This window comes from Hemitrygon akajei, unplaced genomic scaffold (assembly GCF_048418815.1).
Source record: "Hemitrygon akajei unplaced genomic scaffold, sHemAka1.3 Scf000222, whole genome shotgun sequence".
Classification (NCBI taxonomy): domain Eukaryota; kingdom Metazoa; phylum Chordata; class Chondrichthyes; order Myliobatiformes; family Dasyatidae; genus Hemitrygon; species Hemitrygon akajei.
This window is the reverse complement of record NW_027332105.1, coordinates 227,478-247,074: the sequence shown is the minus strand read 5'-3', so window position 1 is coordinate 247,074 and position 19,597 is coordinate 227,478. Positions and strand designations below refer to the sequence as shown.

The 19,597-nt window shown below is 44.2% G+C and overlaps 1 protein-coding gene across 4 annotated transcripts in view; it reads left to right on the top strand.

Moving 5' to 3' along the window:
• Window positions 1-11,406, top strand: part of LOC140724449 (zinc-binding protein A33-like) — a 29,706-nt gene extending 18,300 nt beyond the window's left edge. For all 4 annotated transcript variants that reach the window (XM_073038900.1, XM_073038902.1, XM_073038901.1 and 1 more), the window contains one exon: window positions 10,742-11,406. In XM_073038900.1, coding sequence (XP_072895001.1) covers window positions 10,742-11,316 — 575 coding nt within the window. In that variant the 3' untranslated portion in view covers window positions 11,317-11,406. The remainder of the gene's footprint in view (window positions 1-10,741) is intronic.
• The last annotated feature ends 8,191 nt before the right edge of the window (window positions 11,407-19,597 follow it).

Below are 19,597 nucleotides of genomic sequence, written 5' to 3'. Positions count from 1 at the left end.
TGCACCTGAACTCGAGAGGGAGCAATATCCTTGCAGGTAGATTTGCTAGCATGGCTCGGGAGGGTTTAAACTGATTTTCAAGGGGGGTGGGACCCGGAGCGATACAGCAGTGAAAGAATTGCATGGAGTAAAGCCAGATCTAACATATAGAGAGGCTTTGAGGAAACAGAAGCAGAATAAAGGGTGTAAAGGTAGTAAAGTAGAAGGGCTAAAGTGCGTGTACAGTATGTTGACAGGCCGACTGGGGGGGGGGGGGGATGCCATACTAGATCTAGTATTAGGTAACGAACCGGGTCAGGTCGCAGATCTGATGGGTCTATTGAGGAATATAGGGTAGCAAGAAAGGAACTTAAGAAGGGGCTGAGAAGAGCAAGAAGGGGGCATGAGAAGGCCTTGGCGAGTAGGGTAAAGGACAACCACAAGTCATTCTTCAATTATTTGAAGAACAAAAGGATGACAGGAATGAAAGTAGGACCGATTAGAGATAAAAGTGGGAAGATGTACCTGGAGGCTGTGGAAGTGAGCGAGGTACTCAATGAATAGTTCTCTTCGGTATTCACCACTGAGAGGGAACTTGATGACGGTGAGGACAATATGAGTGAGGTTGATGTTCTGGAGCATGTTGATATTAAGGGAGAGGAGGTGTTGGAGTTGTTAAAATGCATTAGGACGGATAAGTCCCCAGGGCCTGACGGAATATTCGCCAGGCTGCTCAGAGATTGCTGAGCCTCTGGCTAGGATCTTTATGTCCTCGTTGTCTACGGGAATGGTACCGGAGGATTAGAGGAAGGCGAATGTTGTCTCCTTGTTCAAAAAAGGTAGTAGAGATAGTCCAGGTAATTATAGACCAGTGAACCTTACGTCTGTGGTGGGAAAGCTGTTAGAAAAGATTCTTAGAGATACGATCTATGGGCATTTAGAGAATCATGATCAGATCAGGGACAGTCAGCATGGCTTTGTGAAGGGCAGATCGTGCCTAACAAGCCTGATAGTGTTCTTTGAGGAGGTAACCAGGCATATAGATGAGGGTAGTGCAGTTGATGTGATCTGCATGGATTTTAGTAAGGCATTTTACAAGGTTCCATACGGTAGGCTTATACAGAAAGTCAGATAGCATGGGATCCAGGGAAATTTGGCCAGGTGGATTCAGAATTGGCTTGCCTGCAGAAAGCAGAGAGTTGTGGTGGAGGGAGTACATTCAGATTTGAGAGTTGTGACTAGTGGTGTCCCACAAGGATCTGTTCTCGGACCTCTACGTTTCATGATTTTTATTAACGACCTGGATGTGGGGGTAGAAAGGTGTGTTGGCAAGTTTGCAGACGACAAAAAAGTTGGTGGTGTTGTACATAGTGTAGAGATTGTCGAAGATTGCAGAGAAACGTTGATCGGATGCAGAAGTGGGCTGAGAGGTGACAGATGGAGTTCAACCTGGAGAAGTGTGAGGTGGTGCATTTTGGAAGCACACACTCCAAGGCAGAGTACCAAGTAAATGGCAGGATACTTGGTATTGTCGAGGAACAGAGGAATCTGGGGGTACATGTCCACAGATCCCTAAACGTTGCCTCATAGGCAGATAGGGTAGTTAAGAAAGCTTATGGGGTGTTAGCTTTCATAAGTCGAGGTATAGAGTTTAATAGACGCGATGTAATGATGCAGCTCTATAAAACTCTAGTTAGGCCACACTTGGAGTACTGTGTCCAGTTCTGGTCGCCTCACTATAGGAAGGATGTGGAAGCATTGGAAAGGGTACAGAGGAGATTTACCAGGATGCTGCCTAGTTTACAGAGTATGGATTATGATCAGAGATTAAGGGAGCTAGGGCTTTACTGTTTGGAGAGAAGGAGGATGAGAGGAGACATGATAGAGGTTTATAAGATATTAAGAGGGATAGACAGAGTGGACAGCCAGCGCCTCGTCCCCAGGGCACCACTGCTAAGTACAAGAGGACATGGCCTTAAGGTAAGGGGTGGGAAGTTCAAGGGGGACATTAGAGGAAGGTTATTCACTCAGAGAGTGGTTGGGGCGTGAAATGCACTGCCCGAGTCAGTGGTGGAGGCAGATACACTAGTGAAGTTTAAGAGACTACTACAACAGGTATATGGAGGAATTTAAGGTGGGGCGGTTATATGCGAGGCAGGGTTTGAGGTTCGGCACAACACTGAGGGCCGAAGGGCCGGTAATGTGCTGTACTATCCTATGTTCTATGTAATCTGCAAGAATAAGACTAAGATGTCTTCTTGAGCACGTCCCATTTGTGTGAGTTCGCCCCATATCTCTCTTCATTGACTAGGACAACCATTTTACCGAGGTGGAAGGATTCTAAACAGTTCCTATCTGTGTACATGTTCAAATTTATTTTATTATGTTTTATTTTTACCTGTTTCTACAGCTTATGACGGCAAATTCCGTTTCCCCACTATGGGAATGTGACCCCATAGACCACTCATAAAAATTTCCCGTCTCACTTTCAATCTGAGCCCTCTGGTTCTGTACTCCCATTTCTTGGAAAATGAAACTTTATTTGAGCCCCTTATGAATTTATTTAACTCGATAAGGGGTCATACCTGAACATCCTACACTACAGCTGAATAGCCCAAGATTATCGCCTCTCTGCTTTTAATCCAAACCCCCACTCCTGGTAACATCCTCCTGAAGCCTCCTGTCCAGTGTAATTACATCCTCCCCATATTCGGGAACCGGAAATGCAGACACTACTCCAAGTGTGGTCTATCATCGACATCAAAGACCTTACTTCAGTTCAGGTGGACGTGTCGAATAGGCTGATGAATACAGGACTGAAAGTGTTGTATTTGAATGCACCAGTATGCGGAATAAGGTAGATGATGTTGTAGCGCAGGTGAAGATTGGCAGGTACAAAGTTGTTGGCATCACTGAGTTGTGGTGGAAAGGAGATCCTGGCTTGAAGCTGAACATTCAAGGATACACCTTTTATTCAAAGGACAGACAGGTAGGCAGAGGCGCTGGGGAGTCTCTGTTGGTAAAGAATAAAATGAAATACTTCGAGAGAGTTGACATAGGATTGGAAGATGTCGAATCATTGCGGGTAGAGTTAAGAAACTGCAAGGGTAAAAAGACCCTGATGGAAGTTACAGTATATACAGACCTCCAAATAGTAGTCAGGATGGAAATGGGATACAAATTACACACGAGATGGAAGGAAGGGCAGGGTGACTATCGGAATGGGGGGTTTCAACATGCAGGTAGACTGGGAAAATCATCTTGGTGTTGTATTCCAGGAGAGGGAATTTGTAGAATGCCCCGAGATGGCTTTTCAGAACAGCTTGTGGTTGGGCCCAATGGGAGAAAGGCAATTCCAGAGAAGGATTTGTATAATGAACTACAAATGATTTCGGAGATTCAGTTAAAGGAACCTTAGACTAAGACTGTACTTCCTAAGAAGGTTGGCGTCATTCAATGTCTGTAGTGAGATGCTGAAGATGTTCTATAGGTCAGTTGTGGAGAGCGCCCTCTTCTTTGTGGTGGCGTGTTGGGGAGGAAGCATTAAGAAGAGGGACGCCTCACGTCTTAATAAGCTGGTAAGGAAGGCGGGCTCTGTCGTGGGCAAAGTACTGGAGAGTTTAACATCGGTAGCTGAGCGAAGGGCGCTGAGTAGGCTACGGTCAATTATGGATAACTCTGAACATCCTCTACATAGCACCATCCAGAGACAGAGAAGCAGTTTCAGCGACAGGTTACTATCGATGCAATGCTCCTCAGACAGGATGAAGAGGTCAATACTCCCCAATGCCATTAGGCTTTACAATTCTACCGCCAGGACTTAAGAACTTTTTAAAAGCTATTATTAATGCTTTTTGAGATAGTGATTTAGATGCTTATCATATTTTTTACTGAGTTAAGTATTGTATGTAATTAGTTTTGCTACAACAAGTGTATGGGACATTGGAAAAAAGTTGAATTTCCCCATGGGGATGAATAAAGTATCTATCTATCTATCTATCTATCTATCTATCTATCTTTAGGAAGCAGTGGTCATAAAATGATAGAATTCACCCCACATAGGGAGATAACGTCAGATGTATCAGTATTAAAGTGGAGTAAAGTTAGTTACAGAGGCATGAAGGAGGAGCTGACCAAAGTAGATTGGAAGGGGACACAAGCAGGGATGATTGCAGAACAACAAAGACTGGAATTCCAGAGCAAGTTGAATAGGTAAACCTCAAGATGAAGAAGTATTCTACAGGGAGGATGAGGTAATCGTGTTTGACACTGGAAGTCAAAGACAGCATAAAAGCAGAAGAGAGGGAATACAATAGAGAAATTAGCAGGATGTTGGAGTATCGAAAAGGTTTTTATAATCAACAGAAAGCAATTGCATAGCCATAAAGGGAGAAAATGAGATATGAGAGAAAGCTTGCCTACAGTACTCAAGAGGACACGAAAATGTAAAGAGTAAAAGAGAGGCGAGAGTGGATATTGGACCCCTGGAAAATGATACTGGAGAGGAGAAATGTGACAAAAGATATGGCAGACCTACTTATTTAATATTCTATATCAATTCTCATAGTGAATGCTATTATCTGTATGTCAGAAATGTGAGAGTGTCGGGGTACAGATATAAGTGTTGCTACTGTTACTGAGGACAAAGTTTTTGGGACGATTGAAGATCTAAAGGTATCTGGACCAGCTGGAATGCACCCCAGTGTTTGGAAAGAGTTAGCTGAAGGGAATATGGCGCCAAAAGTAATGATCTTTCAAGAATCACTAGACACCTGTTTATTCAAGACGACTGGAAATTGCAAAGGTCACTTCACTCTTTAAGAAGATAGAGCAGCTGGGGAAATAAAATTATAGATGTTTTAGTCTGGATGTGGTGTGGTTGGGAAGATGTTAGAGTCCAGCATTAATGACGAGCTTTTGGGTACATGGAGGCACATGATAAAATAGAGCAAAGACAGCAGGCCTTCCCTTAAGGGGAAATCTTGCCTGACAAATCTGTTGGAATTCTTTGAGGAACACAAAGCCAAGATAGACAAAGGATGATTTGGATGACAGAATTGTTGCCTTTGTGGCCAAGCTTGCAGACGATATGAAGATAGGTGAAGGGGCAAGTAGTGCTGCAGAAGCTCGGAATCTGGGGAAGGACAGAGACAGATCAGGAAATGGGCAAATAAGTGACAGATGGATTATCGGGTAGGGAGGTCGTGCATGCAATTTTGTAGAAGGAATAAGGGCATAGACAATTTTGTAAACAGGGAGAAAATTCAAAAATCAGAAGTGCAAAGGTACTTGGGGCTTCCGGTGCAGGATTCCCTAAAGGTTCACTTGCAGTTTGTGTCAGTGGTAAGATCGGCAAACTCAGATGCGGCGTCGTTCATCTTCGGTCCAAATATCGTTTGGGCCGTCGGGGTCACCAATTGTAGCGGTGTGCTGCACACAGGGTCACCAATTGTAGCGGTGTGCTGCACACAGGGTCACCAGTTGTAGCGGTGTGCTACACACAGTGCTGGAATAACGACACGCAGACGGTGAGTTGCAGTTGCGTTAAAGCTTAATTCAAACTTCGCAGCCTCGCTTTTAAGCCTTCCCGTTTCCACCCTCCCCGGGCGGGAATGCTGTAAAGGGCGCATATTCACAGTCCCCTTGCTGGTGAAGAATGCTTGGCGCCCTTTTGGGGGCCGGTCTCCCTGCATCGTTTTGTGAGCCGGTTCCAGTGTGCTGGAAAGTGGGTCGCCACAAAGTATTATTATACAGGGAGGATGAGGTACCCGTGTTTGACAAGGGAAGGCAAATGCAGCATAGAAGAGAAAGAGAGGGCTTACAATAGAGCGAAAATCAAAGCTATAAGGAGAGAAAATGAGATATGCAGGAAAACTTACCAACAATACTCAAGAGGACACAAAACTGTAAAGAGTAAAAGAGAGGTGAGGGTGGATATTAGACCCCTAGAAAATGACACTGAAGAGGAGAAATGTGAGATAAAGTCATGGCAGAGGTACTTATTTAATATTTTGTGTCAATCCTCACTGTGAATGATATTATCTGTATGTCAGAAATGTGAGAGTGTCAGGGGACAGAAATGAGTGTTGTTGCTGTTACTGAGGAGAAAGTGTGTGGGACGATTGAACGTCTGAAGGTACCTGGACAAGATGGACCGCAACCCAGTGTTTGGAAAGAGATAGTTGAAGAGAATATGGCGACATTAGTAATGATCTTTCAAGAATCAGTAGATACTCGGTCATTCAAGACGATTGGAAATTGGAAAGTTCACTTCACACTTTAAGAAGGCAGAGCGGCTGAGTTTCAGAAAAGTACAGGTGAGTTAGACTGGATGTGGTGTGCTTGGGAAGATGTTGGAGTCCAGTATTAAGGACGAGGTTTGGGTACATGGAGGTACATGATAAAATAGGGCAAAGACAACATGCCTTCTGGTGACCTCTGTTTCCATCCAAGTGGTCAATGTGGACATGGTGAAAGATTACAAATACCTCGGGATACGAATTGACAATAAACTGGACAGGTCAAAGAACACTGAGGCTGTCTACAAGAAGTGGCAGAGCTGTCTCTACTTCCTGAGGAGACTGAGGTCCTTTAACATCTGCCGGACGATGCCAAGGATGTTCTACGAGTCTATGTTGGCCATTGCTATCATGTTTGCTGTTGTGTGCTGGGGCAGCACGCTGAGGGTAGCAGACACCAACAGAATCAACAAACTCATTCGTAAGGCCAGTGATGTTATGGGGGTGGAACTCTCTTTGTCATCCTGGACAATGTCTCCCATCCACTCAATAATGTACTGGTTAGGCACAGGAGTACATTCAGCCAGAGACTCATTCCACCGAGATGCAAAACTGAGCGTCATAGGAAGTCCTTCCAGCCTGTGGCCATCAAACTTTAAAACTCCTCTCTTGGAGTTGTAGGTACCCTGAGCCAATAGGCTGGTCCTGGACTTATTTCCACTTGGCATAATTGACTTATTATTATTTAATTATTTATGGTTTTATATTGCCATATTTCTACACTATTCTTGGTTGGTGCGACTGTAACTAAACCCAATTCCCCTCGGGAACAATAAAGTATGTCTGTCTGTCTGTCTGTCTGTCTGTTATGTCTTATTGCGAGTCGCACGACCAAGGCATTGTCTGTCTGTCTATTAAGTTGAAATCTTGCCTGACAAATCCATTGGAATTCTTCGAGGAACACAAAGCCAAGATAGACAAAGGATGATTTGGATGACAGAATTGTTGCCTTTGTGGCCAAGCTTGCAGACGATGTGAAGATAGGTGAAGGGGCAAGTAGTGCTGCAGAAGCTCGGAATCTGGGGAAGGACAGAGACAGATCAGGAAATGGGCAAATAAGAGATAGATGGATTATCGGGTAGGGAAGACGTGCATTCACTTTGGTAGAAGGAATAAAGGCATTTTGTAAACAGAGAGAAAATTCAAAAATCAGAGTTGCAAAGAGACTTGCATGTCCTTGTGCAGGATTCCCTAGAGGTGAGCATTCATTTCGAGAGGATTAGAATACAAGAGCAAGGATGTAATGCTGATGATTTATAAGGCATTGGTAAGACCACACTTGGAGTATTGCGAGCAGTTTTAGGTCCCTTATACAGGAAAGGATGTGCTGGCATTGGAGAGGGTCCAGTATATTCACAAGAATGATTCCGGGAATGAAGGAGTGAACATATGAGGAGTGTTTGATGGTTCTGGGCCTATACTCATTGGAGTTTAGAAGAATGGCTGATGTAATATCCCCCTCAACCCTATTCTCCCGCATACTCCCCCACCCATAATGTTTGAGTCTCTGACTAATCAAGATGATACTTATTTAACTTCTGATTTAAAAATCAAACACGAGAAACTCTGCAGACGCTGGTAATCCAAGCTACACAGGTCCTAATGAAGGGTCTCGCCGGATCTCTCTGACACCTGTCTGGAGAGAGTTGATGTTGGGAAGCTGTGGGTGAGTCGAGAACGGTAAGCACAGCCTCCGACGATAGGCATATCCATTTAGGACAGAGATGAGAGGAATTCTTTAACCACATATAATAATCATATAATCATACAACAATCACAGCACGGAAACAGGCCATCTCGGCCCTCCTAGTCCGTGCCGAACTCTTAATCTCACCCAGTTCCACCTACCCGCACTCAGCCCATAACCCTCCACTCCTTTTCTGTCCATATACCTATCCAATTTTACCTTAAATGACACAACTGAACTGGCCTCTACTACTTCTACAGGAAGCTCATTTCACACAGCTATCACTCTCTGAGTAAAGAAATACCCCCTCGTGTTTCCCTTAAACTTTTGCCCCCTAACTCTCAAATCATGTTCTCTCGTTTGAATCTCCCCTACTCTCAATGGAAACAGCCTATTCACGTCAACTCTATCTATCCCTCTCAAAATTTTAAATACCTCGATCAAATCCCCCCTCAACCTTCTATGCTCCAATGAATAGAGACCTAACTTGTTCAACCTTTCTCTGTAACTTAAGTGCTGAAACCCAGGTAACATCCTAGTAAATCGTCTCTGCACTCTCTCTAATTTATTGATATCTTTCCTATAATTCGGTGACCAGAACTGTACACAATATTCCAAATTTGGCCTTACCAATGCCTTGTACAATCTTAACATTACATCCCAACTTCTGTACTCAATGCTCTGATTTATAAAGGCCAGAGTTCCAAAAGCCTTATTCAACACCCTATCTACATGAGACTCCACCTTCAGGGAACTATGCACTGTTATTCCGAGATCTCTCTGTTCCACTGCATTCCTCAATGCCCTACCATTTACCCTGTATGCTCTATTTGGATTATTCCTGCCAAAATGTAGAACCTCACACTTCTCAGCATTAAACTCCATCTGCCAACGTTCAGCCCATTCTTCTAACCGGCATAAATCTCCCTGCAAGCTCTGAAAACCCACCTCATTATCCACAACACCTCCTACCTTAGTATCATCGGCATACTTACTAATCCAATTTGCCACTCCATCATCCAGATCATTTATGTATATTACAAACAACATTGGGCCCAAAACAGATCCCTGAGGCACCCCGCTAGTCACCGGCCTCCATCCCGATAAAAAAATTATCCACCACTACTCTCTGGCATCTCCCATCTAGCCACTGTTGAATCCATTTTATTACTCCAGCATTAATACCTAACGACTAAACCTTCTTAACTAACCTTACATGTGGAAGTGTTCCACAGGATAGTGAATTTGCTACAGGCAGCTGTGGAGGCCAATATACGCCCGTGAGTACATTTAAAGCGGAGTAACACACACAAATTGTTGGGAGAACAGCAGGCCGGGAAGTTTTTTTATGGAAAAGAGTAAACAGTCGACGGTTCAGACTGAAACACTTCATCAGGACCTGTGTTGCTTAAAGGCTCCCTGAAAATTCATCCCCTTTCCTCATGTGGGGCTGCAGGTGATGGGGTTGTAGGAAAGGGGACAAAGGGATCCTCATCTCCCATCTTTGCCCCCTCCAGCTTCTCATTACGTCTACACACACAGTTCACCCACAGGCTTTCCACCCCTGCCCCTCCTGGTTCAATCTGCCATTCATCTCTCCCCTACTGGTTCCCATTATCACCTCCTTTACTGTCTCAAACGATCACACTGCCCCACTTCACACTCACAAATGAATGTGAACAGTGAATGAAGGGCCTGTTCCTGTGTTGTACTGTTCTATGTTCTCTGTTCCCAGTTTCGAAGAATGAGAGGAGATCCCAGGGAAACACAAAAATCTTTCAGGAGTCAACAGGCAGGAGTCAGGGAGGATGTTTCCCCTGCCTGAGGAGTCAAGGGTCAGGGGTCACAGTGTTTGGAACTCTCAGTACCCATGGGGGTGGAGGGTGTTGGGGGTTCTGAGTCATTCAGTTCACAGAGCCATCGCCGTACAGCATAGAAATGTGCCCTTCGACCCATCATCTCTGTGCTGACCTATTTACCCATCTACATTCATCCCATTGGGCGGCATTAGGTCAGTCTCCCTCTGTGCCTTGCCTATTTAAGTGTCTGTCCAAGTTTCTCTTCAGCACAGGCGACTGGAGGCCTGTGACCTGCAGAGATCGCTGCTGGGGCCGGGTTGTTTGTCATTGATATGAATGATTTGGATGAGAATGTAAGTGACAAAGTTATTAGGTTTGTGAACGACACTAAAATTCATGGTATAGTGGAGAATGAAGAGGGTTATCTAAGTTTACAAACGGGCCCTATATCAACTGTAGAGGTGAGTACAGTGACAATGTTTTAAAATAAATCTTGACAGGGACGTGGATAAGAAAGTTGTAAAGGAAGGATGGGCAAACGGGACTAGCTCATTAAAGCAAGTTGGTCGGCATGAACATGTTGGGCCGAAGAGCCTCTGTGACCTCTTGTTTAAATCCATTCAGTCACCCCCGTCCAATCTGAATCCGCCCCTTTCCCGCACTCGTTTCTGCTGTCAATCTCTCCTATTTATTTTTGCTCACGGGGAGACCTTAGTTGTCCATCCGCTTTCGTCGGGTCAAATCACGGGAAAGGTTTGTGCCGGCCACCCGACTGCGCCTGAGGCCAAGTGGCCTTTCCCAGATCCTCGGGGCCGCGCTGCCCGTGTCTCTCCCCCGATGCCCGGGGCCGCGCAGTTCGAGTCTCCTCCCGATCTCCGGGGCAGCGCTGCCCGAGTCCTCCTCCGATCTCTAGGGCCGTGATGCCGGAGCCTCCCCCGATCCCCGGGGATTCTCTAATTCTCTGCTTCTCCCCCCAGTCTCTGTCACCCTGGATGTGGAAACGGCGAATCCGTGTATCGAGGTGTCTGAGGATCGGAAGAGTGTGAGATTGGCCGGGACCTGGCGGGATCTCCCTAACACCGGGAAGAGATTCACAGACTGGACTTGTGTGCTGGGATCGGAGGGATTCACATCGGGGAGACATTACTGGGAGGTGGACGTGACGGGTAATTTGATCTGGTTTCTGGGAGTCGCCGCAGAGTCTGTGGAGAGGAAAAAATGGTTCAGTTTGAGTCCGGAGACAGGATTCTGGGTCATCGGGCGGGTTGATGACGTTTCCGAGCAGAATGATGACGTGACCCAGCAGGATGATGACGTGATAATTCTTTTCACCTCACCTGATCCCCGTCTCGCTGTCGGTTCCATCCCCGGGAGGGTGGGAGTTTATCTCAGTTACGAGTCCGGGACAGTTTCATTTTACAACGCGGAGACCAATTCCCATCTCCACACCTTCACTGGGAATAAATTCACGGGGAAACTTTATCCTTTCTTCGCGACTGGGGATGAAAATCAGTGGCTGACAATCTGCTCCGGTTCCGCTCCGGGCCTTTAACCGGGTCGAGTCCCGGGACCGGCGTCAGGAGTGAAGTCCCTGTAAATATAAATGTGCTCAGAGTGAAATTAAAACGAGATGAGAACTATCGATCCATTAATTTTAATTCGTTCACCGCATCTGACAACAGAACATAAACACCGCAGAATCATCAGCAGCCACAGGGTCACTACTCTCTGGCTGAAAATTTTCCTCCTTACCTCTGTTCAAAAAGATCTCTCCTCAATTTTGAGGCTGTGCCCTCCAGTCTGGATGCCTCACCCACATGAAACAACCTGTCCACATCCACCCTACCTAGTCCTTTCAACGCTTGAAAGGTTTCAATGAGATCACCCTTCCTATCTGAGATATCGGACCCAAAACATTGACAAAACTCCAAGTGGGTGTGAGTGTCTCTCTGTCCATCAGGGAGAACAAAGAATGTGACCCACACACCAGACTTATCCTCCATATCCAGCTTCCGTCAGATTAGGGAAACGTTCACTGTCTCTTTACTTTTTCAGATGAGTTTCACATGGGATTATATCCCATTCTCCATCATAAACAGGCCATTCCATCGATATTCTTGTATCTATTTCCCTACTTCACAAGCCACCTCCCACCTATTCAACACACTCAGCAACAGTGCCGGACCTCCATGGTTCCTCGTGTGTTTATCCAGTTTCCCTACTATATTCAATCTCTGCTGTTCCTTCCGCTTCAAACACTCCTGTGACAGTGAGTTCCACATCCTCTACACTAAATTTCTTGTGAGGTTTATTAAATTCCATCTGGAATTTCATCTCCCCACAAGTCTCCCCATAAATGGAGGTACCTTCTCCACTTGCACACAATCAAATCCATCACTGATTTTAAATGCCTCCATCCTATCACCCTGAACTCATATCGAAATGAAGATGCACAACCTGTCCTGTCTTCCCGGTAATCTCAGTGATTATCTATGTCTGAGAGACTGTGGGGTGGGAATTTTCAACACCTTGTAATGATTTGGATGAAATTCAGGATGTAGACAGTAAGTCCAAGTCTAAACAGATTTGTGTTTTCATTCATTTCAGGAGGAAGCTAGTCAGAACAGGAGGTAGGACATGCTCTTTACTGAAACCCTGTATGGATTTGTAAAATACTTCAAAATTCCAGTTTATCACCAGCAGTTTAATATTTACAGAATCAGTGATGATGTCCAGGAATTGTCAGTGACAGATGAGGCTCTACCGGTTGAAAAATTTGATCACCTCTATTTGATGAACACAACGGGACCCAAAATGTTGACAAAACTCCACGTGCGGCCTGACTTGTCTCTCACAGAGGCTCAGCATTATCTCCTTGCTTAAGTAGTCAATTCCTATTCAAAGAAAAGCCAACATTGCATTTCCCTTCTTACCACAGACTCAATCTGCGAAATAACCTTCTGGGACTCTTGCACGAGAACTCTTAAGTCGCCGTGAACCTCTGATGTTTGAATGTTCTCCCCATTTAAATAATACTCCGCATTATTCTTCCCTTTGAGCAAAATGCATGATCATACATTTCCCAACGCTGTATTCAATCTGCCACATTTTTTCACCATTCTTCCAATTTATCTCAGTCCTGCTGCAATGGGAAGCCTTCCTCAGCACAACCTACCCCTCCACCTACCTTTGCATCATGCACAAGCTTTGCCACAATTGCATTTTTTAAATCGATGGCAAATAATGTGAAAAGTAGCGGTCCCAATACTGACCTCGGAGGAACACTAGTCACTGGCGGCCAACCTGAGAATGCCCTGTTTATTCCCACTCGCTGCCTCTTGCCTGTCAGACATTGCTCTGTCCATGCCAGTATTTTTCCCGTAACGCCATAGGATTTTAGCTTATTCAGAAGCCTCATGTGTGGCACCTTATCAAAGGCCTTCCGAAATTCTATGTAAATGATATCCACTGCCTCTCATTTGTCCATCCTCCTTTTCGCTTCCTCAATGACCTCTAACAGGTTTGTCAGGAATGATTTCCTTTGACAGAAACCATGCTGACATTGACGTGTTTTATCATTAGTCTCCAAGTACCTCGGAAACTCATCCTCGATAAAAGACCACAATACTTTCCCAACCACGGAGGTCAGGGTAATTGGCCTATAATTTCCTCCCTTTTGTCTTCCTCTCTTCGTAAAGAGTGCAATTTTCTATTTTCCAGTCCTCCCGGACAATATTCGTGAAATATCATGACGAATGCATCCATTATTACTTGTGCAACCTATCTCAGGACTCTGGGATGTAGTCCGTCCGGACCGGGTGACTTGTCCACCTTAAGACCATTGAGTTTGTCTAGCACGTTTTCCTTTGCAATAACATAGGCATTTACTCCTGCTGTGTCTTCCACGGTGAAGACTGATGCAAAGTACTCATTATGTTCATCTGCATTTCTTTATTCCCCCATTACTACCAAACCAGCATCATTTTCCAGTGGTCCAATATCAGCTCTCATCTCCCTTTCACTTTTTATGTAACTGGAAAAAATAGTATCCCGTTTTGTATTATTGGCTAGTTTGCTCTCATATTTCATCTTTACCATTCTTATGGCTTTTTCAGTTGCCTTTTGTTGGATTTTAAGAGCATCCCAATAATCGAGCATTGCACTCACTTTTGTTACTTTATATGCCATTTCCTTAGCTTTTACGCAGTCCTTATCTTCCCTTGTCAGCCACTGTTGCCTACCCCTGCCATTTGAGAACTTCTTCTGTGGGACATGTCTAGATTCTGCCTTGTATAATATACCCAGATACTTCAGTCATCTCTGTTCAGCCGTAATCCCTGAATTATCCTCCTCCAATTCAGCTGGGAAAGCATCTCTCTGATGCCTCTGTAATTCCCTTTATTCCATTGCCAGACTGATACAAGTGACTTAGGCTTCTCCCTCTCAATTTGCACTATGAATTCAATTATATTATGATCACTGCCTCATCTGGGTTCCTTTACATTAAGCTCCCGAATACGATCAGGGTTATTACACAACAGCCAGTCTAAGATGGCCTTTCCCGGAGTAGGCCCCAACACCAGCTACTCTAAAAAGCTACCTCACAGGCATTCAACAAATTCCCACTCTGTGATCCGACACCAACATGAATTTCTGAATGCCCTTGCAAATTGAAATCCCCCGATACAATTATGACATTACCTTTATTACATGCCTTTTCCTGCTCAATACTTAAAGTCACACCCATAACTTAATAAAGTTTTTAATCTGAAAATTATCCACACCCCGAAGACTGTAATGAACCCTGCATTTGATTTCTTTCAGCCTTATATGCTTCACACTGAAATAGTCTGTGTTTAACTGTTTCATAATGGCAAAACTTAGACGATACAGAATAATGTTGTCCAACTAGATCCAAGGCATAATTAAGCACAGTCTGGGCAATTCTAAGTCGTGTCAATGTAATTCCTTCCCTTTTTGTTTGAACCCCTTCTTCTAAACCCAGCAGGTTGATGTATTCTGTAAAGGTCTTTGCTCTTATGTCCAACATTCTACAAGTCTTGCCAAAAGCCCCGAATTCTTAACCCTTACAACTCTTTAGCTTCTGATTTGCTAAGTGGAAGGTCTATATCCGTGGTTGAACATTTAACAGCTTTTGTTGCTAAACAGTCATTCCCATCATTTCCCTCAACAGTGTGACGTGCAGACATATAAATCAAACTCTGTGTATGAAATACTCTTTGATGAGTTTCCAACAGTAAATCTGACACCTGCTGCTAAAATGACTTGTTTAAGACTCATCAAAACGGAAAAGGATTCTGAACAAATGACAAGTTTACAAGGACCAATTTCCTCCACCCACTGTAACGCTAAAATGTTGGCAAAGAATTCTGCTTCATATACAGATAAATGGCCGGAAAGTAATTTCTTCTTCATTACCTGCAATTAAGGCATACAAAAAACCGCCACACCAACATTCCCAGTTAAATTATATTTTGATCCATCTGTAAAAATGGTTACCGTATGATAATAACTTTCATTAATATACTGATGAACCAACAGACTCTCAGACAGAACCGAAACCGATCGTGTAACCTAAAATCAACTGAAGTCATTGGAAAAAAAAAGCAAGGTGGGGTTACAGAGAAAGTTACGGTGGGACATATTGTATCATCAAATACACCCATATTCCCAGCGTGATAAGAACCCAGCCACTCAAAACTAAAATCATTCTTCTTCTGATGTTCCCAACCGTCCTCTAACACACCTTTCACAGGATGATATTTCTTTACCTTCAAATTAATCCAGTATGTTAACATCAACTTCACCCTCTGTGATTGTCAGGGCAATTTTCCCATTTGAACCAGTAAAGTCGAAACAGGGGACGAACTTACTGCACCACAACACAATCTTAAAGCCTGTGCTGGTATCACACCCAAACATTCTATATTTGAAGATGAAGCCTCAAAACCATAATCAAGAACAGATCTAATGAAACAAATAAACTGGTCAACAAAGATTCTCGTGTTGTACCCGAAGCATACCCACATAGATGTCTGAGGAGATTTAAAGCTCCTTTATAATTATCGATTATTTTGCTGATAGGTGCTTCCATGTCAGCTTATTATCCACCCACGTGCCTGGAAATCTTACCATTGACCCTTTCTGAAGAGATTAATCATATAATTTCAAATCAAGTGCAGGTCTATTCATCTTGTTTGTAAATACATAATGAGATTTAGAGACGGAAAACTTAAAATCTTCATCTATTTGCCCACTGTTTAACGCATTAATTGTAAATTGCATCCTACTTACAGTAGAATTGAAATTACTACCTCTAATCCATAAAGCTACATCATCTGCATATAGTGATTTACCCACCAGGGTAATCTCAGAGAAAATATCATTAGTCATAATATTAAGTAATGAAGGGCTACAAATACTGCCTTGTGGGATCCCATTCTCTATCTCATAGAAACACAAACATAACATGCCGACCCATACTTGCACAGTCCATCCACACAAAAAAAATAGAAAAATTATACAATCTCCCCTCACTCCTAATTGCTATTATTCAATCAAAAGTCCTTCCTTCCATAACACATCACATTCCTTTTCCATATCAAAAATACAACGATTACAATATCTTTATTTAACTGTGTTTTCCTAATATCATCTTCCGAACCTAAAACTGAATCTAATGTTATTTTCCCTTTCCGAAATCGACTCTGATAAAACACTATGTCACCACTCTTTCCGAAATATAACTCAAGCACATGATTACCATACATTCCATCAGTTTACATAAATGAGACTTTCACGATATAGGCTCATAACTGGAAGGATCAGACAGGGATCTCCCAGGTTTTGGAATAGGCACGACTCCTGCCATTTTCCACGAGGAATGTAGATGGCCAATCCTCCAAGCAGGATTCAAAAAGTTAATATTTTCACAAAATAGAATTAATACAATTACAATTACATATCTCACCCTTTTCCGAGGACACCTGACCTGCATTATAAATAGACTTCTTAAATTCCTACAAAGAAATCTCTCCATCAGTGATACTATCATTGTCTCAGCTGTCTTATAACACATCAGATTATTCACTTAGAAACATATCCATACGTTGTTCAACTTCTTCACTTAAATTATCCTGATTATAAGTCTCAGCTATTCATCCAGCCAGGAACAGAGCACTCCCTGTTTCAGTAACAATCATCTTGCCCTCATTAATCAATACTGGAATATTATGATCCCTACAAATCCCCCATTTTCTGAATCATACCCCAAACATCACCGTAATATCCTTTCAAATATTATCTCAATATGATTCCATTCTCACCACGGCCTGTGTCCTTTTATTCTTAATAATGTCAACCGGGGACTGATGCACCATCACATAAAAACTGACATTTCTCCCAATTTGCTTCCTGACCCCGATATAACTCCAAACTCAAACTCATAAAGACAGGAAGGCTGACTGACGTTCACATTAACTAATCACCGTGTGATTACCCATTTGACCGACAGGCACTACAGCCAATGATAGCAGGGGTTAGTTTTGGGTCTGAGCTACGATAGGCTGGTGGAAAAATGCACCATACTCAGACACCCCCTCTTCCGCTCCATCGTCATGGCGCAGTTTAGTGAGTCGCCGGCCTCGGCGCTCACAAGGACCACCGTGGTTTTCCTTCACGCCTCGGTGAGTCTGTTTCGGCGATGTCTGTGGTGTCTGAGGAAAAAATATTTTTGCAGGGAACGAGCGAGGAGGCGAGATTCATGACTACATCTCCCAGAAGGTCCAGCGGATGACACATGTTGGGGTCAACACGTACAAACAAGCTGGATCAACTCAGCAGGACTCGCGGGGAGCTTCGCGCGTGCGCACGGTGGACCAAAGGCTCTTGGAGACTCGGCGCAGGAAGGAGCGGGGATCCGGGCGGATTATTATCAAGTCAAGTCAAGTCAAGTCAACTTTTATTGTCATTTCGACCATAACTGCTGGTACAGTGCATAGTAAAAATGAGACAACGTTTTTCAGGACCATGACACAGTACAAAAAACTAGACAGAACTACGTAATTAAAAAAAAAACACACACAGAGAAAGCTACACTAGATTACAGACCGACACTGGACTGCATAATGTGCATAAAAACAGTGCAGGCAATACAGTAAATAATAAACAGGACAGTAGGGCAAGGTGTCAGTCCAGGCTTCGGGTATTGAGGAGTCTGATAGCTTGGGGGAAGAAACTGTTATATAGTCTTGTCGTGAGAGCCCGAATGCTTCGGAGCCTTTTCCCAGACGGCAAGAGGGAGAAGAGATTGAATGAGGGGTGCATGGGGTCCTTCATAATGCTGTTTCCTTTGCGGATGCAGCGTGTCGTGTAACTGTCCGTGATGGCGGGACGAGAGACCCCGATGATCTTCTCAGCTGACCTCACTGTCCGCTGCAGGGTCTTGCAATCCAAGATGGTGCAATTTCCTAACCAGGCAGTGATGCAGCTGCTCAGGATGCTCTCAATACAACCCCTGTAGAATGTGATGAGGATGGGGGGTGGGAGATGGACTTTCCTCAGCCTTCGCAAAAAGTAGAGACGCTGCTGAGCTTTCTTTGCTGTAGAGCTGGTGTTGAGGGACCAGGGGAGATTCTCCGCCAGGTGAACACCAAGAAATTTGGTGCTCTTAACGATCTCCACCGAGGAGCCGTCGATGTTCACGGGGAGTGGTCGCTCCGTGCCCTCCTGAAGTCAACAACCATTTCTTTTGTTTTGTTCATATTAAGAGACTGGTTGTTGGCGTTCGAACCGCGACTGGTCCAATTACTGTGAGCTCCGGCTACACCTTGCCTCCGGACCCCGGGACAGTCCAAGTCCTTTCCCTATCTCTCTACGCGGGCTTCGGGGAAATTTCTGCTGAGGAGCGAAGGCACCGGAGCCGCGTTGGATAGATGGGTCTCTTGCTTGTGGGGAATTCTGGGTAAAACGGCAGCCATAGATGATAGGTTAGCGTTGTCCCTGTCAGTCCGTAGGCCGTATTTGGAAGCGCAGGGGGAGGAAGCGGGGCAGACGGATCACTCAGGCACTACCGAACATCTTCCGGTCAATGAAAATATCGATTTGTAAAGCATGAAAATAACAAAATAAAATCCTTACATCAGCTTTAGTCCTTGAGGAAATCACCTTTGTTCCATCTGGTTCTGCACCTTTCTAGCTGTGAGAACTTGTTTAGTACCATTCGCTTTTGGTACATAATGATACCGATTATCTTTGGCCTGGGTAACAAGTGACCTGTAGCTTTCACATCACAAATATGCCACACTCCAATGAGAACGAGGACTGCCCTCCCCATCATGTTCATTGGCATTGCCTCTGATGGGCTCTCCACCGTCAATCACCTGTACGGAGGGGCAGAGTAATTTGAAACTCTCCAGGGTTTGCCGTGTAACATCACATGCTCTTTGTAGTGCTGCCGTACATGACCAGAACTTGAACTAATACCAATGTTTTCCCTAATTTATTTTTCTCACAGCGTATGGACCGACCATTTGTCTGAAAGTTAAATGTTTAAACAGCCTGAAAACAGCACGGCATCAACAAAATACCAGCTGTGCAGCAACAAAGGCTCTCTGTGTGGGAGCATTTCAGTTAAAGCACAGCTCAGAATAATATGGGACAGAGAATAATACTAATGGAAGGAATCAGACTGGGCCAAGTCACAGATTGAATGTCCCATTCTCACACAGACAGGAAGACTGTCGGGGAATTCGATGGACAGACCAGTTACCGGCACCATGAACAGTTAGAAGGTGAGATTTTCCCTCAACTTG